The sequence below is a fragment of the Balaenoptera borealis genome (genome assembly GCF_965194805.1).
Source record: "Balaenoptera borealis genome assembly, chromosome: 14".
In the NCBI taxonomy this organism is placed as follows: Eukaryota; Metazoa; Chordata; class Mammalia; order Artiodactyla; family Balaenopteridae; genus Balaenoptera; species Balaenoptera borealis.
This window is the reverse complement of record NC_138875.1, coordinates 81,487,129-81,510,717: the sequence shown is the minus strand read 5'-3', so window position 1 is coordinate 81,510,717 and position 23,589 is coordinate 81,487,129. Positions and strand designations below refer to the sequence as shown.

At 49.8% G+C, this 23,589-nt stretch overlaps 1 protein-coding gene across 1 annotated transcript; it reads right to left on the bottom strand.

Annotated features, from left to right (window-relative positions):
• Positions 1 to 2,788: 2,788 nt before the first annotated feature.
• On the bottom strand, positions 2,789 to 16,697 carry HSPB8 (heat shock protein family B (small) member 8). The gene is made up of 3 exons (XM_082356048.1): positions 15,766 to 16,697; positions 9,925 to 9,988; positions 2,789 to 3,805 (listed from the first exon to the last, which is right to left on the bottom strand). The coding sequence occupies exons 1-3, from the start codon at positions 16,130 to 16,132 to the stop codon at positions 3,646 to 3,648; spliced, it is 591 nt and encodes a 196-aa protein (XP_082212174.1). The 5' UTR covers positions 16,133 to 16,697; the 3' UTR covers positions 2,789 to 3,645.
• Between the last annotated feature and the right edge of the window lie 6,892 nt (positions 16,698 to 23,589).

Genomic DNA, 23,589 nt, shown 5'->3' with positions numbered 1-23,589 from the left:
GGCCAGCTTGCTGGGAGTCTGAGCTGAGATCCTAAAGAATTAGCCAAGGAAGAGGCTGGGGGAGTAAGCACTGGAGAGAGAGAGAGCGCAGTGTATTCAAGTTCTGGGAGCAAGACAGGGCCTGTCTGGTTAGAGGAGCAGAGGGAAGTCAGATGGGGCTGCAGGGCGAAGGGAGGGGGTTAGGGGAGGGCGGAGAGCAGTGACCCAGGGGAAGATCCCATAATGCCTTGCAAGTCTTGCAAAGAAGCTTGGACTCAATCCTTTGAACAACAGAGAACCATCAAAAGCTTTTAAAAGGGACATACCCTTCGCTTTGGCTCCTGTGTTTTCTTGTGCCTGTGAGGCACCTCCCCACCCCAGCCTCGTGTGCTCAAGTCTGACAACCGTGGAGCGACCCCTCCTCTGATAAGCCAATCCTATCCCCACCCCCCTGCAATGCCCCGATTTGAAAGATCACTTCTCTTCCCACAAGGTGGACGGACTCACTTAAGACACCCTTAACGTTCTGCATTGCTGAGACACAGGCAGAACAGGGTAACAGGTAATAGTAGAGTCAGACTCTAAGCCTGTTGCTTAGCAGGTGGGTGATTTGCGGCCAAGCACTCATCCTTCCATGCCTCAGTTTTCTTATCTGTAAAATGGAGATAAGAACCGAACCTTCCTCCTGTAAGCGAGCAGGACCCTATGGGGCCTTCCGGGGACAGACCAGCCCCCCTCCCCGCCAAAGAATACATTTCATCAGAGAAGCGAGAAAAGACAGAAACAAAGGAAAACGGTCAAGCAGACAAAATAATAATAGTTTAGCCTTTAAACAAAGTCAAGGACCTTTAGTTCCTTCTCAAAGGCTATAGATACTATTCCGAGGCAAATCCTTAGAGCTGTTCGGCAGATACTGAAACCCGCCGCCCCAGATGGAAGACGTTAACTACATGCTGAGAAGAAGCACGCACACCCCGCGAGCCTGTTGGAACCAGAAGGTTGATGATGATGACTCCCAATGAACTCACCACCAACCAATCAGAAGAACGTCCATGAGTCGACCAAACACCCGGCAACCCTCTTCCTCACCCTGTCTTCAGAAACCTTTCCCTGAAAGCTGTCAGGGAGTTCAGGCGTTTTGAACCCTAGCTGCCTGGACTCCATGCTTGGTGCCCTGCAGTAAACGCTGCACTTTCCTTCACCGCACCTGGCGTCAGCAGACTGGCTTTACTGCCTGTGGGCCAGGGGACCCAAGTTTGGTTCGGTAACACTCATAGAATTGTAGGGTGATTAAATCTATTAATACATATAAAGCACTCAGCACGGCGTCTGGCACACAGTGAGGATTTAGTGAGGGCCGGGCTGTCTATTATCTGCCTACCCGTGTTGCTGCTCTCTGAGCTCCTCTGGGAAGGAATCGTGGCTAATTGTTTGCTATATGCTTGGCTCCCAGCATGGGACCAAAATAAGTAGGTGCTCAGGAAATAGTCACTGACTCCTGCTGTCATTTTGGGGTTTGGAGGTGCTCTTAAAAAGCAGCTCAGCAACCCCTCATTAACTCGTCCAAAAGCAAACGTCTAGGTTCAAGTTCTACCGTCACCGTGAGACTTACCTGGGCTACTTCCCATGGACACAGCCTCTTCGTCGTAAAATTGAACATCTACTTCCTGGGCTAACGTGAAGCTTAAATGAGATTGGCTCCAGGGATGGAGCATGTGACCCAGGCCTTACCAATCAAAGCACTGATTTCCTGGGCTTTGCTTAGCTCAGGGATGGTCATGTGACCCAAGCTGGTCCAATAAGAATGACTCCCAGCAGAAGCGATGAGAAAAGAGTGGCTTTTCTCGCTGGGGACTGGAATGTGGGGATGTGGGGCTGTAGTGATTGCAGCTGTCTTGTGACTACTTGAGAGGACATGGGGACATGGAAGACTAGGAGCAGGGGAGATGGGAGGCAACAGGGAGACTGGGAATGGAGCTGACACCGCAGGACCAAGAGACAAGCTGAGTTCTATTAACATCATTAGAGACCTGAAAGCAGCGTTTAACCTGGACTTCACAGCTGTGCCCAATAAACACCCCTTTTTGCTTAACTCGGTTTGAGTGGGGTTTCCTAGCACTTAGCACAGAAACAGTTCTAACTGATGCATTCTGGCAGCCTCCTTGCTCCCCACCACCCTACTTTCAGGGTTCTGGGCTCCTGGCAGCATCAGTGTGGGGCATCCATGAATTGTTGATTGCCCCTTTCCTCCTTCCTAACAGAACCTTGTTTTTTCAGGCAGCAATGTTCCTGGCCTCAAAGGACAAATCAATATTGATCTAAGCCCAACACGGCATCCCTTTCCCTTTGCCAGGGATTGGCTGCAGCATACACATGTGACCCAGTTTTGGTCAATGAAATAAAAGAAAGAAATCTGCTGAGAGAGAGCTTCTGGGAAAGATGTTACTGATAAAAGAGAAATTTAGACAAAAAGACTTCTTTACCCTTGCCTTCTCTTCCTATACATTGTCGTATGAGGTTGAGATGCTTGGAGCTGCTGCAGCCATCTTGCAAACATGAGGACAGAACTTGTAAACTTGTCGGAGATGGCAGAGGAAAATGATAGACTCTGGGTTCTTGGTGGCATAACAGCTGAAAAAGTAACTCTGAAATCACTCATATCTAAACTTCTTGTAAAGTTAGACAGATATTTATGTCATTTAAGCCACTATGCATTGGGCATTATTATTTGCTGCCACAAGCATCCCTAATTGATGCGGCACATCTAAGTGGTACTGCATTTAGTTCCCATCAAAATGACACACAAGGCTAAGAACATCAGCTCCTTTATTATTATTATTATTACTTACTTTTATTTCCCCCTAAACGACAGCACAATTCAAATAACAATGACACACACGTCCCACCCATATACACAGGACCACTAGTCCGCCTGCCAGACAGTCTGGCCTTTGCTTGGTTCCCGGTGGAGCTGTCTGGAGACAGCCCCCTGTGTAAAAATCCCGACTTGGACATAGGAGACACAAGAAAGGGGGGACCTTAGCCAGAGAATAAACTAAGGGGCTTCCAGAGTCCTTGGGGAGTGCCAGCTTGGGAACGTGCTATAAATGTCTGGGTGAAGGGCAGAAAGCACTGTTTGTTTTCATGTGGTTGTTGGCTAAATCCCATATGGGGATGTAAGACCTATCTATAACCCTGTGTAAACCACGTCTGCAGAAACACAGTGGTGTGAGCTACTGGGCTCCGTCAACCAAACCCTGGGGCAGGCATGGACACTGGGAGCCCAGAATGGGAACCTGGGTGATGGGGAGGTCCCCAGAGAAAAGCAACTCTTGCATTAGCTGCAAGGTAAGATACAATGTGAAATGTTATGTCCCCTTTTATTTGTTTTGCAGCTGTAGAATGTGCAACATTTTCATCACGATAGAAAAGGTAAAGAAAGAAAAACTCCCAGCATCTTGGCCTAATGCAGCGGAACACGACCTGCCAATTGCGCCATCTTGCGGAAAAACCTACTATTACACTCTCCAGGGAATCTGGTCAATCCACCCTGACCCCCAACATTTCAGTCACACTAAATCTATGAGTTCAGCTAAAGTAATGTATCCTGGAATCAAAGAAGCCCAGGGGTTGGGGAGGGAACAAGGAAGGGCCAAGACTGGGGTCTCAGGTACAAGTGACTTCCTGGCTGTCTTGGGGAAGCTCGTTGTTGAAACTGCTCTCTCCAAATGGTGAGTAAGGGGGGATCTGGGGGGCTTCGATGATCAGCAGGCCTTCTGGGGAAAGCGAGGCGAATACTGTCACAGGATCCACCTCTGCAGGAAGCCTAGGAGAAACACACGATTCATTTATTATTTTTAATATAGCCAGACATTCTCATTTCATTTGAAAGAAAATATTTTTGATATTGCCTGGTGGGATTATTATTTTGATAATAATCCCAGCAGGCAAGTTCCACTACTATCCCCAATTTATAGATGAGGAGACTGAGATCAGAGAGGTGAACTGATTTGCCCAAGGTCACACAGCCGGCAAGCAGCAGATGGGAATAGAATTGGAATCCTGGTCTCCAAACTCAGAGTAGCTGATCATGATGCTCCTCTGTCTCCCCAGGCACCAGACTTTTGAAAAAAGGTCCACGGTAGGGAAAGCCAGAAGGTTCAATCCCCACAGATCACCGGTCCGGGCTGGCTCTGACTATTGTAAATGCAGGGGTCTTGATGAAAGACCCAGGAAGTAAGGTGAGCCCGTCCTGGTCATGGGCAGGACCCTTCCTGGAGGGGTTGGGGAGTTTTTTGCTGTGAACAGCCACCTGTAGCCACATGAACTTCCTCTACCAGGGAGACTCCTGCCAAATTGAGCCACGGAGATTACCAAGGGGCCTGCAGGGAAGGATGGAAGAGAAAGGGAACTTGGGCAGTTGCCAAGCCAAACTTCTGAAGTAGAGACAAGGCCAAGAGTTTGGACCTCCCTCTCTGGGCTGGGGATGGGCTGACTCTGTTTAACCCCTTGCACGCCAACCCACAGAACACCTGGGACCGTATGACAGGGCAGCCATGGTCCACAAGCATGGACTTTGCAGGCGGGCAGACCTGAGTTCAAATCCTGGTTCTTCCTGACTGTGCGACTTTGGGCTAGTGATCTTGCCTCTCTGAACTTATTTCCTTATAGGAAAAGGGGTTAAAAATAGCATCTATCTCTTAGGGTGGTGTGAGAATTATGTAGGATAACGAAAGCAAAGGGCTTCGCACAGTGCCTGGCATACAGGAAGTGCTCAGTCAGCCTCACCTTCTACATTGTTATTGGAGTCATTGGCTGTACAAGTGAGCATCTTGACAGCTGTGACTATTTTTTTTTTAATGACTACATTATTTATTTTTTGGCTGTGTTGGGTCTTCGTTTCTGTGCATGGGCTTTCTCTAGTTGCAGCAAGCGGGGGCCACTCTTCATCGCGGTGCGCGGGGCTCTCACTATTGCGGCCTCTCTTGTTGCGGAGCACAGGCTCCAGACGCGCAGGCTCAGTAGTTGTGGCTCACGGGCCCAGTTGCTCCGCGGCATGTGGGATCTTCCCAGACCAGGGCTCGAACCCGTGTCCCCTGCATTGGCAGGCAGACTCTCAACCACTGCGCCACCAGGGAAGCCCAGCTGTGACTATTTTAGCACAATCACTGACCCATGAAATGTCAGAGCCCAAAAGGATCTCGACTGTCCAGGACGATGCTCTCATGTTACACACGAGGAAACTGAGGCCCCAAGATGGGAAGAGACTTGTTCAAGGGCTCTCACCAGGTGACCTCTATATTGAAACACGTGGTGGGAGAGCTATTCCTCCTCAATCCTCTTGCAGATCTTTCATTTACATCTAAGGGAAAGTCTCAGCTCTGTGTTAACATGCCTTTAACACCTTAGCCTCTATCTCTTGCTATTTTCTCTCTTTTAACAAGGAAAGAGCTAATCTGTGACTTAGAGCCTCAGGCAGGCAACACTGCCTAGTTAGAATTTAACCACATTTTGCTTTCGTTGGATTTATTTTACAATTGTCTTCTTCAGTGAACGTTTGACTGATGAGAGCTGAACCTTATCAAAAGCGAGTTGATCGAAAAGAAAAAAAGTCGTGAGCAAATAATAGTATGGGAACGTAAGCATAGAAGGCAAAAAATAGTTGAAGATGGTTCGTGAACCACACATTTTGTTTCCCCTAACCAAGTAGGAAGGTCATGGGCTTGGAAGGTGGAGAGACCTGTGTTCAAGTCCCAGACCAGCTCATTATTGGCTACGTGACCTTTGCTGAGTCCCATCATCCTCTGAGCCTCAGTTTTCTCATCCACAAGATGAGCTTAATAATTCCTACTCTAGAGCATCCTCTTTTTTTTTTTTAACATCTTTATTGGAGTATAATTGCTTTACAATGTTGCGTTAGTTTCTGCTTTATAACAAAGTGAATCAGCTATACATATATGTATATCTCCATATCTCCTCCCTCTTGCGTCTCCCTCCCACCCTCCTTATCCCACCCCTCTAGGTGGTCACAGAGCACCAAGCTGATCTCCCTGTGCTATGCGGCTGCTTCCCACTAGCTATCTATTTTACATTTGGTAGTGTATATATGTCAATGCTGCTCTCTCACTTCGTCCCAGCTTACCCTTCCCCTCCCTGTGTCCTCAAGTCCATTCTCTACATCTGAGTCTTTATTCCTGTCCTGCCCCTAGGTTCTTCAGAACCTTTTTTTTTTTTTTTTTTTTTTACATTCCATATTATGTGTTAGCATACGGTATTTGTTTTTCTCTTTCTGACTTACTTCACTCTGTATGACAGACTCTAGGTCCACCCACCTCACTACAAATAACTCAATTTTGCTTCTTTTTATGGCTGAGTAATTTTCCATTGTATATAAGTGCCACATCTTCTTTATCCATTCATCTGTCGATGGACACTTAGGTTGCTTCCATGTCCTGGCTATTGTAAATAGAGCTGCAATGAACACTGTGGTGCATGACTCTTTCTGAATTATGGTTTTCTCAGGGTATATGCCCAGTAGTGGGATTGCTGGGTCATATGGTAGTTCTATTTTTAGTTTTTGAAGGAACCTCCATACTGTTCTCCACAATGGCTGTATCAATTTACATTCCCACCAACAGTGCAAGAGGGTTCCCTTTTCGCCACACCCTCTCCAGCATTTATTGTTCGTAGATTTTTTGATGATGGCCATTCTGACAGGTGTGAGGTGATACCTCATTGTAGTTTTGATTTGCATTTCTCTAATGATTAGTGATGTTGAGCATTCTTTCATGTGTTTGTTGGCAATCTGTATATCTTCTTTGGAGAAATGTCTATTCAGGTCTCTGCCCACTTTTGGATTGGGTTGTTTGTTTTTTTGATATTGAGCTGCATGAGCTGCCTATAAATTTTGGAGATTAATCCTTTGTCAGTTGCTTCATTTGCAAATATTTTCTCCCATTCTGAGGGTTATCTTTTCACCTTGTTTATGGTTATAGCATCCTTTTAAAGATGAAACAAAATTAAAACTCTACATCTTTTAACATGACTCCTGACACACCACCGGGGTCACTAAATGGCAGATCAGACAGACACCAGGGAAGATGTGGAGCAAAGACACTCAAGTCTGCTTTGGTTCTGGGCATCCTCCATTGATGACTTCCTGCATCCCCTGGCCTCTCACTCCAGTTGGGTGTGGAAAAGCCCCCATCTCCAGGCTTTGCCCTGCACCCAACCTGACTGGCAAATTCCAAGGCCTCTCCCTCTCTCCCTCATCCAGTCAAAACGGGGTCTTTCACATGGGGATGGATGTGCTGAGAAGAATTCCTAGCCGTGGCTGAGGCAAACGGCTGGAGCATCCTGTCTGGGAGGATATCTCCAAGGAAGGATCTCAGCCTGGCTGAAGGAGCTTCCCTGTCCTCTAGTGACTGGAGCTTTTCCTGGGAGAGGCAGTGAGACCTCTGAGATGGGGCTAGAGCCATCCCAAACCCCAGTCCCACTGCTTGGTGTCTGGAGTCTGGGCAGAGCCAGGAGGTCCCAGGAGGTCCCAGGACTCCCAGCTGCTCTTGTGTGATTCCAGCCTTGTGGAATCTTTAATAATTTTAATTCCCATGGGCTGGGCACTGAGTCTGTACACATCCTCTCATTCCCCATCCTGAGGGAAGGAGGGATACAGGAACAGAAGTTCAGAGCAGTTCAGCATTTTGCTGCAAGTCTCCCACTCAGTCATGGAGCTGGGACTCCCTACACGCAGAGGCGAGGTTCAAAAATATTTAACATCTGGCACAGCTGGACCAACCAGAATGGTTGGATCCATGCCGAAGTGATGGAGGAGGGTCCTGGGGGCCCTTTAGTCGCTGGAACACGGGGAGGCTTGGAGGGTCCAGGGACAGGGCCGGGACGGCTCATTGACTAAGGGGAGCCTCTAGGGGGCCTCTGGCCATGTTAGTCCAGCGTCCTAACAACCGGCCCGGCTCAGCTGCTGAGCCTCTAGCAGCTTTAGGCAGTTCTATCTGGTCAAGTAACTCCCAGCAAGCTGTTTTCCCGGAGGCCTTGGAGATGGTGAGATCCATGGAAATGGCTGTCTTTTAGAGATGATGAATTTGATGACTTCTTTCCGGCTCAGTCCCTTTCACAGCTTTGCCCTGTCTGTGACTCCATCCTGAGACCTCAGTCTCTTAAAAGAAACATCAGGGCTTCCCTGGTGGCGCAGTGGTTAAGAATCTGCCTGCCAATGCAGGGGACACGGGTTCGAGCCCTGGTCCGGGAAGATCCCACATGCCATGGAGCAACTAAGCCCGTGAGCCACAACTACTGAGCCTGTGCTCTAGAACCCATGAGCCGCAACTATGGAAGTCCGCGAGCCACAACTACTGAAGCCTGCGTACCTAGAGCCCGTGCTCCACAACAAGAGAAGCCACTGCAGTGAGAAGCCCGCGCACCACAATGAAGAGTAGCCCCGCTCGCTGCAACTAGAGAAAGTCTGCACGCAGCAACGAAGACCCAAAGCAGTCAAAAATAATAAATAAATTAAATAATTTATTAAAAACAAAAAAGGAAAGAAAGAAACATCAGCTCCCTCCCTCCCTCTCTCCCCCCTCAGCAATGTTTGTTCCTGCTGGCTGCGGTACTAGGGAAAGGTGTGGGTCTTGGGGATGGCAGGCGAGCCAGGGAGCGCGGAGAAGAACAGTTTGGCGTTTGCCCTATCAGGAAGTGGCTGCAGCCTTTTAAGTACTCCAGAGGCGCCCGGTGGGTTAGGAATGGGCACATGGCAGGAGACACAGGACTACAGAATCCTAAAGCTGAAAGCAGCCTCAGCATTCGGCTTGTGGAATCTCTCTAGACACAGGATATCTTTGCCAGGGCGAGGGGAGGAGTTAAGATTCAGTAACAACAACAATAATAGTAACAACAAACCACCACTTATGGGGACCTGCTGTGTGCCCATCACAGTGCAGTGATCTCATTTCCTTTTCAGCTGGTAACTCGGCAAGGCTGGCATCAGCACCCATCCCTTTTACAGGTGAGGAAAGGGCATTCCTTGCTCAAGGAATGAACACGGTGAATTCAGAGTTCAAAGGTCTGTTTGGGCTGTTCTAAATGCTAATTTTAAGGACCTTGGGTATGTCCTTTCACTTCTGGGAGATTTAGTTTCCCCATAATACAAGGAGGGTAATGTCTCTTTTCCCCACTGCATACCTTTGCTGCAAAGGTGAAATGGGACTGGGAAAAGACTTTGGAGCCAGCAGTGCACACAGTGGAAGGATGCTGATTAGGGGGGAGGTGAGTCTCTTCTCGCTACAGTTGTTGCCATCAGGGCCTCAGTGTGGCTTTGACTCATTGGCTCAGCCTGCTGGTCTTCCTGCTGCTTGCATAATCCCCCCGCCTCAGCCCTTCTCACTCCCCTCTGCAAAACTGGCCTTTCCTTTGTCCCAATCTCTCAGCCTGAAAACCCCTCTAGGTGGTGAGTAGTGATGACAGCAGGACAGCTTCCAGCCTAATTCATATGGCTGCTCTAGGGGAGGCGCGCGTTCTCCTGGCCATGGGAGACTTAGAGCAAGCAGCCTTCGAAAGATTCTGTTTGGGAATTTGGGGCATCATATCACATGGGTGGGTGAGTGCCCCGATTTTCGTGGAATTGTGGACAAGTCATTTTGCCTTTCCTATTCTCGGATTCTTCATCTACAAAATGAGATTGTTAATCCCACCCCACGGGGCACTGAGCAGATGACTTGGCACAACCTACACGCCCCCATTTCTGGGAACCTATGCACGTTTGCTGTGATACCTTCTCCCCTTTAGGTGCAAGGGTTCAATTCCCTGCCCCAGGGGCAGGGGGTGTATCTTGAAGTAGAGATGCCCAAGAGGGAGAGACCCCAGATCTCAGGTCCCAGGCGTCCCCACTTCCACTCCAATCCTACCCTGAAATCCAACTGCCAGGTTACTTACTGGATTTTCTTTGTGAAGTTCTTGGAAACAATGCCACCTTCTTGCTGCTTCTCTTCATGTTTACCTGGAAGGGAGAAGAAAGCCATGTGTCAGCGGCTATGTCCCTCGGGCATCATTCAGGACTCAGGCTCAGATGTAAAACCTGCCCCGGCCTCGCTGTGTGGCTCGGGGCTTGGTCTAGAGGCTCCAGTTGTCTGAGCCTCTGGTCCCTCATCTGCTAAGTGGACCCACTTGATACCACCTCCCAGGCTGTCGTGAAGATGCAGTAAGACAACAGGCAGGTCAGGAGGCCTTGACCGTGGTTTGTAGATGATTATGCGTTAGACTTAGGAAATCACAGTCTATCTCCTGTCTTCTAAGATGTGGTACGGCATCTTCGAAGCCTTGCGTCTCACCCCTCTCTCCTAACCAGCCAGGAGACCCCTGAGGCCAACATCCCAGAATGGGTGAGAGGAAAAAAGTGGGGCTAGTTTGCCACCCAGCTGGCTTTATAATGCACAGAGCCCTTTCCCAGCTCTGAGGATGGGCCTCTTTCTCCCTCAGTTACCGATGTGAAAACTGAGGCCCAGGGATGGGTCTAAGGGCACCCAGCAAGTGCATGGCAGCCCCAGTCTCAGAACCAACTCTTGGAATCGAAGCCGAGGGCTGGGGTCCGACGCCCCTCCGCCTGTTCCAGCTTCTAGTTAGTTATTTGGGCCCCATTATCTGTACTGAGTCCTGAAAGAACTGCCTGGAAATAATGCTTCAACCTGCTAAAAAAAAAACAACACCCCAAGGGGGCTTTCCCTGAGAAATGACACATTAGTCACCACGGATGTGAAATTCCACCCACCCCTCCTCCTCCAGGCTGGCAGGCAAGGGCTTTTTTTTCTTTCCTTAGGAAGGAAAAATATGAAATTACAAGAAGGCTTAGGCGCAAACTGGCTGTCGTCTGCAATTTATGTAACAAATTCTGAGCCCATTGGCCCATCCCCACTTTTTTTTTTTTTTTAAATGGGGAGAGTATCTCTAATTTCTCTTTAAACAAATCGGATTAGCACCTGGCAGAGCCATTAGGCTCCTATTATTACTCGTTCCTCGTTTGTGGCGCCACATTCCAGGGCCAAGAACCCTCATTTACCCATGGGCATCCTTCTGAGGGGCTTTGGAACCTAGACTGTAAATAACCTTGTGTAGTATGGTGTCTTACTGCAGTCAAGATTTTAAGCTGATAATTTATAGGTGATTACATTATTCATGACCTTTTTATTATTCACGATTCCTTTATTAATAACTTGTTTTCTGATTACAAGATAACGCATGTGTATGTTTGAAAATGTAGAAAAGAAAGAAAAAAAAAATCAAAACCCTCCATAATTCCATCACCCCAAGGAAACCACATTTCTGTATATGTTCCAGACTTTTCTATGTTACTTAGAAATGCATACATGTTATATAGTATAGATGTATATCACCCATTTTATCAAATGAGATCATATTGTATGTTACACCTGAAACTTGTTTTTCTCTCTTACTGACGCGTTATAATTATTTTTCCATATTATAGCAAATATTCACTGCCAACCTGACTTTTAATGGCTGCAGGGAGATTTAAGTTCATTTAGCCAGTCCCCGGCTTTGGGGCACTGAGAGGGTTTCTGACATCAGAAAGAACCTCACTGTACTGAACATTCTTGTAGCTAGATCTTCACACCCGGCCTCATGACTTCCTAGGATAAATTCCAAGTTCTAGAATTTCGAAGCCTTGCTCTATATGTTGCTAAATTTCCCTTAGGAAAGGCTGCATGAACGTAGTCTCCCACCAGCTGGGCGGAAAGGGGTACATTTACAGGAATTCGTTTTTCAACGGGAGTGTCTGCCTAACCAGAACATACTATTCTGCCAACGTGCTGCCTCTTGAAGCTCAGAGAGTTTATTCTGACCTGCCAAGTCCGTGACCACCAGCTGACCAGCTCTGATACAGGCCTGTGGCCAAAGGAACACTGTCTGTCCCCTGGTCCCCTTCCCAAAGCCTGGGCCTCCGGAGACCTGCTTCCCCTGGGGACAGGCCAGTGCCTCTGACTCAGCCCTTTTGCACACTTGGTGTCCTGGCAATAATAAATGATAATGATGGTGATGGTCAGAATAATAATAGCAAACTCTTATATTGCGGCGCTTCCTTGGTGTCCGCCACTGTTCTAAGCACCTTACCGATATCAACTGTTCATTTTTCACAAAAACCTTAGAAAGCAGGTACTTTTATTATTACCATTTTGTGGATGGGGAAATGGAAGTTTAGAGAGGTTAAGTGATGTGCCCCAGGTCACACAGCTTGGAAGTGCTGGAGCAAAGACTCCAAGGCAGGGATGTGGGTTGGGGATTGGAGTCCCTGCTCTGACATTTCCCAGCACATCTCTCTTCTTCTCTACAATGGCGATGACAACAACTTCCTAGGAGCCGATGAGTCACAGAATTGCTTTGAAAGTTGTAAAAATACCATGTGAAGGTGAATGCTTGTGGTTTATTTTGATACTGGGGGAAAAAACTGATCCTCAGAAGCTAAACCTCTCCGTCCATGCTCTGAAAATAGGTACTGGGGTTGTGGGGGAGGATCTCTAAGCAAAGGCAGCTCCGTACAGGGGGGCTTGGGGGAGGGGGTTAAGCTGGGTGAAAGAGGGTTTTGCTAGGAGGCCCCTGCTGAAGCTTAATTTGCATGTTATTTGGATATCTATTTACTGGGGCAGTTTAAGGATTATGACCGATTTTTAATTTCTTATTTTGCTTTCCTGTCTACATTTTCTACCATGGAAATAGTTTATGTTGGTAAACAAAAAAGCAATTATTATGAAAAAAACAAAAAAACGAACCCATCTGGAGGCCAGGGGAAGCTAGAGGTCCCGAGAAATATAGGTGCCAAGAAGCCGCATCAGCACTTCGGGGAAAGCCATTGGCCCAGCTGAAGAAAGAAGGTGCTGTTTCCAGGGGAGGCAGAGGCCCTGGGATTAAGGAGAGGGGGTGGAATAAAGCCTCTGGCTTTCCAGTCCCTTCCTCGGCCAGGGCCTGGGCCAGCGGCCCATGAAGAGAACATTTCTTGGCTGGTGGCTGCAGGGTGGGGGAGGGGTATATGTGAGGCATGATGGAAACCATCTAGTTCAGCATTTTCCAAACACTTCCCTGGGCCTAGACACTCATATGTGGTCAGATAAGACAGGGCTACCTCTCAGAGACTCATAAACGCCATTAGCAAATTCAAGGCTCTGATAAGTCCTGCAGTGAGGAAACCTGCATTTATCAGATGCCCAGTGATATCTTAAAACACACCATTTGGCAAATACTGACCTAGTCCAACTCCTCATAAGACCAAGGGTAAAGCTGAGGCCCAAGAGGTGGTAGGATTTGTCCCAGGCCACTCAATTAGAAGGAGATCCAGCCATCCTGACTCGGAACTATCTAAGCAGGCCTGGCTTTGAATTTCAGACCTTGCCATGGAGAAGCAGGTGACCTCAGGTGACTTAGTCTCTCTGGGCCTCAGTTTCCTCATCTGTAAAATGGGTGCAACAAACCTACGCATATTTCCTTGGAAGTCCATGTGAGGAACCGGTGAACCAACATATGGCTGCGTTTAGCACAGTGCCCTACACAAACAGCTTGAGGAAGAATGGGTGTGTCATTAAGTGAGGTAGGATGGGAGACTGATCTGACTTCCCACGTCCCTTGAAAGTTGCTTTTTAAACGGAGCCCCTGATAATCGATTTGATTTTTTAAATCCCTGTTATAAAAATCTTTGGATGTATTCTTGGGGGATTTGGATTCTGTCAAGCCGACATTGCTAAGTGCATATCTGTGAGGCATTTTCAACCTGAAAACGCTTTGTCTGTCTTTGTCTTATTTAAGCCCCCAATGACCCCATTTTACAGATGTGGAAGCTGAGGCTCTGTGACCCACTCGAAGCCTCTGGGTTAGTAAGGTACTCAGCTGGGATCTCAGCCTGGAGCTGCCAGACCCCACCTAGAAAGGAGGATGGAGGAAAAAGCTCTCCAGGCTGGACAGAGTTCTCCTGGAGGGGCCACAGGGCATGGGACACCCTCCACCCTGGGGTGGAAGCCTCTGGAACCCTAATTAAAACAAAGACAGGGGAAGCAGTGATAATAATCACCTTGTTTGCAGAGTGCCAGGCAGACACTAGTATTAGCTCCATTTTACAGACAGTCTGCATTTGTTATCATGGATTGTCTGCCCATATTTAATCTTCCCTACAGCCTTGCAAGATGGATGTTATTATGATCTCCACTCTTCAGATGGGGAAGCCGAGGCTCAGAGCAGTGAAAAGACTTTCTTGTCCATATCCATTCAGAGATTGAACAGCGGTGGTGGGATTTGAACCCGGGTCTCAAAGAACATCTAGCATGTATGTATGTATGTATGTATGTATGTATGTATGTATGTATGTATGTATGTTTTGGGGCCTTAGCGTTCTAGTAACATCAAAACAATGCCGATCCCTTGTGTTCTAGGCACTAAGTACACACTTCACATGCGTCATCTAAGACGAAAATCCTTAGGCCGTGTAGCCATTTGAACCCCAATTTCCACATAAGGAAACAAAGCCCAGAGAAATGGTTTCAGGCATCTGGCGCCCTGGCCATCTCCCTCCACCCACATAAGGCCCCAGAATGCCGCCTGGCCCACCACACCCTCCGGAGCCTCTGATGTTTATAATTGTGCCCTGGGAGCCTTTGAAACTCCCCCTGAAGGCGGCTCTGCTGGGGCTAGTACCTACCCAGCCTGTTTGCAATGGCTTTTATTGATTTTCCAGCCGGTAGAGCCTGCCAGGAACATGCTTTTTAATAGAACATTAATTGGGAGGGAAGGGACAGAAAGCTTTTCCCCTGCTGCCCTGCTTCGCAGGGACTGAGCGTCCATTTCCTCTTTCCTCTTCCCCAAAACGTTCCCTCTCCCAGGCTGGGATGTGGGCAGGCCCTGACTTGGCCTGCTGCTAACTCACGGCGTGACCTTGGACGAGTGCCCACCTGGGCCTTAGCCTCCTCAGCTGCAAAATGGGACTAGCCACCTCTGCTTCTCAGGGCTGGAATGAGGATTATTTGAGAGCAGGAATATAAAAGCTGTAGCCCTTGGCACCTGGTAGGTGCTCAACAAATTGTCAATTTGCTTCTGGCCTCCCAATTCCCAGACAGCTGGGGGTGGAATCCTTGGTGGTCTTGGGTGGGTTGCTTTAACCTCTCTGTGCCTCAGTTTCCTCATCTGTAAAAAAGAGGAGACAGGCCCTGCCCCTTCTGCTTGTGTTCATTGAGATGCCACAGGTAAAGCTCTGAGCACGGTGCCTGGCAGACCGTAAGCGCTCAACCAGGGTTACCACGTCGTAGCCTTATAATGACAATTATGCCTCAGTTTCCTCATCTGGGACAAGGGAAGGTGTTTCTCTTGAAACCTGAGCTAGTTACTGACACTATCATTACACAGCATCAAACACCCCCTTCTGGACTGTATCGTGATGCTTGGGTGCGTGAACCTCACTTCTTCTTTGGCTTTTTACTCCTATACCTGTTAAACTTATTCTTTATATTAAATTCTCTCTGTTAGGACAGACATGCAACGTGGTTTCTATTCCCCTGCCTGTTGGCTGGCTGATGCAGCACCCAAAGGCCCCAGCAGCTGAGTCAGGTTAAAAATCCCCCTAGGAACTGGAAGAGGAGAGCTTTTCTGCAAAGAGAACTTTTACGGGCTGCATTCCGGAGCCCTGAAGTCACCTGTGTCATACGACCACAGCGTCCCCTCCAAAGGAGCGTTCTCTTGGCTCTGCCGGGTCTGAGGTCTACACCCCCTCCCCTGCCCCCCACTCACCAGACACCTCCACGTATCCGTCCTTGGTCTTTACCATCAGCTCCTCCGGCTTAAAGCTGTGCACGTTGACACACACTTTCCAGGGCTCCCCGGGGAAGGGGGGCGGGCTCCTGCCCTCGGCAGGCACCCCAAATCTGGCCACAGCAGAGGGCCCCCGGGGCACCATGCCCGACCTCAGGGTCCCCGGCCAGGCGGAGGAGAGTCGAGGCAGGGCCCAGTCGGGCCAAGAGGCAGTCAAGTCGTCGGGGAAGGGGTCCATGCCAAAGCCATCATCCAGCAGGCGGGAGGACAGGGATGAGTCCCGGAAGGGGTCCCGGCGCCGGCGGCTCGTGTAATGGCAGGGGAAGGGCATCTGACCATCAGCCATGGCGGCCGCTGAGCTGGAGGGGAAACAGAGGCTCAGAGAGAGGGAGCCACCTGCCCAAGGTCACACAGCAAGGTGATGTGGGTGCACTGGCCTTCCAAGCTTATTCTTCAGCTTCGGAAAATGCCACTGCCAAGGACGGAGGCACACACCAGGTTGGGGTTCCGGCCCCGCGAGACTCTCCAGCCACCGAAGGCGACCCTTGGCTGGTGCAGCAGAATTCTCAAGGACCCCTCTCCACACAGCCTCACCGGAGATCAGCCAGCCACCGTCCGCCCAGGCCGTCCAGGCTCTCAGCCAGAGCCGCGGAGTGGAGCGGAGAGCTTAATAAGCCGGGAACGCAGGTCTAGAAACTTCTTGCTTCTCCTGGGCTGGGTGCCTTCTATTTATTCCTGCTTGGGGCTGGAGGCGGGTTCTGCAAGCACCTCCTGTCACAGGAGTATTCAGAGGTGATGAACCAGCCCCAGAGAATCCGCGGAGGGGACAGCTGGGCTCCCGGGGGGCTGGGAGGGGCCTTCGCGGCCAAGTTCTGCCAGCCTCTCCGGACTCTCCTCCCCCAGCTCGGCTGGGCTCAGCTCCGCCCTCCCTCCCGCTCCCTTCCCCCCAGAGCCTGCCCGCCCCTAGCGGGGCACTAAGGCCTGGCTATTAATAACCCTCGCCTGGCTGAGGGCTCAGATCACCCTCCTGAAATACCCTCTCCAGAGCCTGCAGCATCCTGCCTCCCCACTGGGGACCCGCGGAAGGCGAGGAGAGAGACGGGAGCCAGTGGATTGGAAGGCAGGTGACCCTGGGTTGCAATGCCCCCTTCCAAGCCTCCAGCATCCTCAAGCTCTCAGAGCTTGCCTTCTGCGCCTTCTGAGGGGCGTAACATTCTTCCCCAGGTGGCTCTGAGCTGTCAGCTTTCCCACCTGTGAAATGGATGTAATAGTAGCCTCCTCAGGGATGTATCATAAGTCATCCTCCTTGAGCATTTAGCAAACCATCACTTCTATATTTTCAATGTTGATTCTCAATTACATAATGCTTGCTACATGCCAGGCCCTGTTGCAAATGCTTCACAAACATTAGCTTTGCTTCATCCTCACCAACAATCCCGTGAGGTGAGAGTAGTGTGATGATCCCCATTCTACAGATGAGGAAACTGTCATAGGAAGGGTTATCCAATGGTAGCTTCTATTATGATGATGACAGTTAATAATGATAATTATCCAAAGGTGCTCTATTTAGGCAGAATGTCTGGTCTGGAATTCCAAGCCCGGAGAGGACCTATTTTCTAGACTTCCCTGCCCCTCCCAGGTAGCTCAGAGAATGAGTCTGTAAATTGTCCTTTAACCTAAAGGCCCCTCGAGCTTGGGTTCATCTTTCATCTGTCCCCAGCAGGTGTGCAGTTTGGGGCGTGCTATGCTCCCTCTATGGGCTTAGGGTTGGGACCCTGCCTTCCTCGTGGGCTGGGGTGGTTTGGGGGGTGTTTTAAGGAATTCAGTGAGTCATCGGTTGAGATATTGGTTTGGTATTAAGCAGGGCGCACATGAGGCAGTTTGCTAAAAATAATAGTATGGAAGGTGGCAACACCACCATCGTTTTACTGTTCCCTGCATACCTGCGACGCGGTGAGCAGTTGCTGCCGTTATCGCCCTGAACCCTCACAACAGCAGTGTGGCGTTGTCACCATGCCCATCCTGCAGGTGAGGAAACAGGCGCAGAGCGTGGCCTGTGCACACCGCTGGGGGGCGGCAGGGCCTGGGTGGGAACCTGCAAGTCTGGGCTGAGCTGACAGACCCAGACCCCGCTGCCTTCTCCTGGGGCCGAGAGGGGAAGATGGAGGCGCCCCCATCCCAAGTGACTGGGGTGAGATCATCGTGCTGGAAGCTTCAGGCTGACGTCACGTTGGGCACCGAGGCCTCAGCTCTCTCTGTAATTACAGTGAGGCGAGGCTGGCTGGGTGTGGAGCCAGGAATGGGGAGAATCGCTGCATGACACACAGAAGAAAGCTGGCCCTGCCTGCGACCTGGGCAGGGGCTGGAGAGGTTTCCGAGCAGGGGTGGGGGTGGGTGGCTCCTCCCGAGGGAGTGAGTTTGTGTGTGGACTGGAGTGGGTGTAGTGTTGTGTGTTTGTTTCCCGCGTGGGTGGGGCAGTGTTCGCCTTCCTAAGGGCGAGTCTGCGGGTGGGTGTGTTCTAGAAGATGCTGCTTCTCCTTCCTCCCAGGCTTCCCTTCCACAAAGCCTGGGGAGGGGGTGGGGAACACACGCTCAGTGACCTCACCTCCCTTCTCATTTCAGGGATGATTGCCGCATTCAGGCCCGCAGGAGGGAAGAATTGCTGTGCAGCTAGAAATAGCAACAGCAATCATTAGCATTTATCTGGCACTTTCCATGTGCCAGGTTCTGTTCTAAGCACTTTAAATTTATGTGTATTAACTCAGCTAATCCTCCCTACAACTCCATGAGGAAGGGACTTTTATTATCCCCATTTAACAGATGAGGAAACTGAGGCACAGCGAGAGGATGTGTCTTGCTCCTGTCTATATGCCCAGTTAAGTAGCAGAGCTGGGATTTGAACCTCAGAAGTTTGGCTTCTGATCCCTCTGCTGTACTGCCTCTTGTAATCATAGTCACTGCTCACATTGATTGAGCACTGACTGTGTACCAGGCCCTGTGCCCAGCACTTTCATTCATCGCCTCAATGAATCCCTGTAGTTCAGAGAGGTGAAGCCACCTGCCCCGGGCCACACAGCTGGCTGAGGATTGGAACTCGAGCCAGTGGGATGTGGGAGCCCCCGGTAACCAGAATGGGACAATATTGCCCAGGCCTTGTCTGGCGATCCTCCCGCGTGCCTGTCGTCCTTTTCCGCCTGGGCGCTTGCTATGTTTCTGGGTGGGGCAGGGGAGGGGGCGATGCTACACCCCAGGTCCTGGAACAAGGGCTCCAAGGGTGCCATCCTCTTGGAGCTTTCACACAGGAAGGGCCACAATTAATCCCCAGACAGACAGCCCAGGGGGAGGGTGACATCACCCTGCATTCTGGAAACGGGGGCCCTGGGACGAGGAACAGCAGCCTAAATTCACACAGGTAGTGCCAGGACGAAGACCCAGGCTGATTCTGTGCTTTTTCTTTCCACTGCCGTGAGAAACCCAGGTTCTCTCCCTCCCCAGCCTTTACCCCTTCACCTGCAGGTCCAGCCACGATGGGGGTGGGGTCTGTGGGAGCTGCAGGGGGGGGCTCTATGAAGCCCTCCAAGGCATGGCTTTCTGGATGTCATTTTTGCCTAAAGTTTGACCTACAACTTCAGGGGTTTGGACTCTTGTTCTGGGTGTGGAGGCGGATCCTGGCGGCCTCCCCGATTCACTCAGGCTCCAGGTCCAGGAAGACCCGGCTCACAGTTCCCTCTCTCGGTCGCCCCCAGAGTCAGCTCATTCCCCAGCAAACAGGAGGCAAGGATGATCACGCCTTTTCTCCTTCCTTTTCTCAGCTCCCCTGTGGGCGACAGTAATGGGATTTCCAGCACCTTCAGCTCCATGAGAGCAGGGCCCTTGGGTGTCTCGTTCACAGCAACATCCCCTGTGCCCAGAAGGGCACCTGGTACATGATGGGAGCTCAGGAGATCTTGGCTGAGCAGATCATGTCTTAATTCTCGCTGCGTCTGAACTGCCTTGCTACGTGTGACAGAGTCCACGCACAGTGACAGCACTGGGATATTAACTGAAATCTCTGGAGTGCCTAGAAGGTGCCAGGCACCAAGCTGAATGCTCTCCAAGCATGTTTTCACTCAATCTTTACAACAGCCCTCTGCCCTGCAGTTTGTACTATCATCACCCCAGTTTTCCTGATGAGGAAACTGAGGCTCAAGGCAGGATGTAACTTGCCCAAGGCCACCAGCTTGTGGGCTCCGAACCCAGGTGTGTGTGAACTTCAAGCCCAGTGCCCCTTCTTCTGCTGCACACTCATACAAACGCGTGATTAACAAACAAACTAGAAAACAACCCGCATGGCCCCTCCCTTAACAAGTCGATACCCTCCCAATCCCATGCAGGTGGTGCTTATTAAGCTCTAGCTTCCTCCTGCCATTGTCTCCAAAGTTCTCTCCAGACTGCTTCCTCTGACCACCTCTAAAAGTAATTATAATAATCCTAATCACAATTAAAATGGCAAACATTTAACATTTTGTACCAGTTGTGCTTTATGTATCAACTTAATCCTCAGCCAAATTGCTCTAAAATCGGTATCATTATCTCCATTCATAGATGATGATATTGAGTCACAGAGAGGTTAAAATAACTCTTTCAAGGCACACAGCTACTAAGTGGCAGAGCTGATATTCAAATCCAGGCACACTGGCTCCAGAGTCTGTGCTCCTAACCACTTGGTGATTCTGTGAATAACAACAATCAAAACAACGAAACAGTAATGAACCCACCATTATTCAAGACCGGTTATGTCAAGACTGAGCTCTGCTAAAAGCCCTGTCTTCTCTCTTCATCCTCATAAAAACCCTAAGAGGCAGTGGGATGCTGTTACTCCTGTTCTACGTGGAAAAGTCTAAGGCACAGAGTCAGGTCTGTGCTGACTGGCTCCTAAGCCTATACCTTCAGCTGCCCAGTTAGCTGGGCCGCCCGCCCCCGCTGCACGCCCGGCCAGAGCGCCAGCTCTCCAAACCCAGCCGGGCCCAACAGACCGCAGCTGAGCTGCAGGTCACGGCCCACCTCTCCCTTCATCTTCTCACTGGGCCTTCCTCTCTAGAACTTTCTACCAGTCCGTCTACCTTCTCAGTAGAACAAACGACACCGGGACACACTCACATTTGGGAGCCTGGAGGCTGCCTGGGATGAGCTATCATGGTGTCAGCCAGAGGATCCTTACGTGTTCCTGACCTGAAAGCTGCTCAGAGCCGGGGCGGGGGTGGGGGCTCGGTGGACTCCGCGGAGGGGGTTGGATCTTAGCTGCCTGTGGCTCCAGAAGGGAGTCAGGGGTCAGCTCTCTCCACCCATCTTCAAAGACGGACAGCCCTGGCTAATGGCTCTCAGGGACCCCTTTACTTATTCCCCATTACTTATTCCTTTTATCAGGACTTCTGAGACCCCTTTCATAACTCAAATAGTTATTCTGAGCCAGGGAACCAGATTTTTAAGGCGTGAGAGTGCCAGCATTGACCACTTATAAAAGACAGTAAAACATGGTGGGTAAGAATGTGAACACGCCCTGATTGAATCCTGTTAGCTGTGCTGCTCTGGGCAAGTGTCTTAGCCTCTCTGAATCTCTGTCTTGCCAGCTGTAAAATGGGGATGATAATAGTACCTATCACACAGGGTAATTGTCAGCACAGGTTGTGAGGGGGACATGGTCGAGGAGATGGGTATGGGCCAGCTGACGTAGGGCCTCGTGGACCCCACTAAGGAGTTAGACTTTGTCCTGAGCACTTTGAAGATCCACTGACCTGTCTGGAGAGGGAGGGTGATGTGATGAGATGTGATGTTCCAGAAAAATCACGAGCTGCTCATGGAGAGTGTATTACAGGGCAAGACTCCAGGGAGACCAGCAAAGATTTTGTTGTAGGATCCGGGGAAGATGGTGGCCTGGGCTAGGAGAGGCCTGGCCTGTTGGCTAAGAAGAGGTGAAGGGTGGATATAATCCTTGATATAGTAAAGAAGGAGAAGCAATTTGACCACGTGATTGGATGGGAGGGGAGGGTTAGGAGTTTTTAGACCTGGGCGACCAGGTGGATGGTGGTGCCCTGCAATGAACATGTGAGGACAAGCAGATGCGGGGAGTGAAGAGACCCATTAGTTCATTCACTCTTTTATTCATTCACTTCGTATTTGTTAAGTTCCTATGTGCCAAGCACCACCCTAGGGGCTAGAGAAATCAGTGAATGAGGTGAAAGTCTCTGCTCTCACATCTATCAATAAACAAATAATCCAATCAACAATTTAAATACCTTTAGATGCTGAAAAGTCTTACGAAGGAAGTAAAGGCTCTTAGTTACGTTTCTGATCTGATTTCCTGCTACCATCCACCCCTTGCCCCCTGAGCTGAAGTCCCAGTGGCTTTCTTTCTGCCCTTGGGACGGAAGAGCCACACTTATTCCAGTCCGAGGACCTTCCAGTCACCTGTGACACTCCTCTCCAAATCTCTGCATCTCTGGTTTCTCACTTTGTGTCTCTACTTAAATGTCGCTTACTTGGACAAACCTTCTCCTATCATGTTCTCTCACATCAGCTGGTTTCTTTTTCTTCATAGCCCTGGCCATTAACTGACAGTGACTTTTTTTTTTTTTTTAATAAGAATTCGCTTTTTTTTTTTTTAAGACGTTTTCTGGCTTTATTTATTTATTTATTTATTTTTGGCTGTGTTGGGTCTTCGTTTCTGTGCGAGGGCTTTCTCTAGCTGCGGCGAGCGGGGGCCACTCTTCATCGCGGTGCGCAGGCCTCTCGCTATCGCAGCCTCTCTTGTTGCGGAGCACAGGCTCCAGACGCGCAGGCTCAGTAGTTGTGGCTCACGGGCCTAGCTGCTCCGTGGCATGTGGGATCTTCCCAGACCAGGGCTCGAACCCGTGTCCCCTGCATTGGCAGACAGATTCTCAACCACTGCGCCACCAGGGAAGCCCTGACAGTTACATTTTACCACTCTATTATTTCGGGTTTTTTCTTTTTTTTTTTTAATCCATCAGAATGAGAGCTTCACGAGGGCTGAGGGTGGGGACTTCTGTCATTTAGGGCTCTGTGCTTGGCACCTAAAACAGTACCTGGCACATCACTGGGATTCAGTACAATTCTGGGCACTTGGTAGGTAGCGATGCACTTCCAGACGCCACTGTGATTGAGAAAAGCCATGTAACTAGTTGTGGCCAATGAATTGTGAGCAGAAGTGATGTCTGTCAATGCCAGTCCCAAGCATTTAATATAATAGCCCCAGGGAGACCTCAGCTCCATGAGGGCAGGACCCTTGGGTGCTTCCCCTTTCCTTCTGCACTCTGGTCACCAACATCATCCATGAGAGGCGTCCCCCTGCTGGATGGGAAATAAAGCTCTGTTCTCGTAAGACTCTGACATTTGGGGTTTATTTGTTAGTACAGCATAACCCAGGCTATTCTGATGAATAGTTTTCCGAGTTCTGTCCTTTTGTGGCCGTTGGTGTTCCTTCAAGAGAACTTCTCGCTGTTATAGCGTCGTGCTGAGGGGTAAATCGTTCTCTCTCCTCTATGGAGAGACCTGCCTGGGAAAGAGGTACCTATTCCTCCCAGTTTGGGACATTTATGCAGAATGCCATTACAAAGCACTTAGCAGAAGGTCACTCTGAGATCTCTGGGGAGAGCTGGAAAGTCTATAATCTTGAGGTCCCCTTTCCCAGATATCTCTCAGGTCAGAGCAGGAGGTGGTTTGACCAGTTGGTGACCGTGACACCAGGCAACTGCTTTGGAAACTTTTTTTTTTTTTTAGGTCTGGGGATGACAGCTCTTAGGAGGG

Bases quoted from the DNA above. Each gene is read 5' to 3' on its own strand.
- HSPB8 (XM_082356048.1), bottom strand. From the start codon at position 16,132: ATGGCTGATGGTCAGATGCCCTTCCCCTGCCATTACACGAGCCGCCGG. The intron at 9,989-15,765 runs GTGAGTGGGGGG...TCTCCCTTCCAG, and splicing joins CGGATACGTGGAGGTGTCTG to GTAAACATGAAGAGAAGCAG. The intron at 3,806-9,924 runs GTAAGTAACCTG...TGTTTCTCCTAG, and splicing joins AACTTCACAAAGAAAATCCA to GCTTCCTGCAGAGGTGGATC.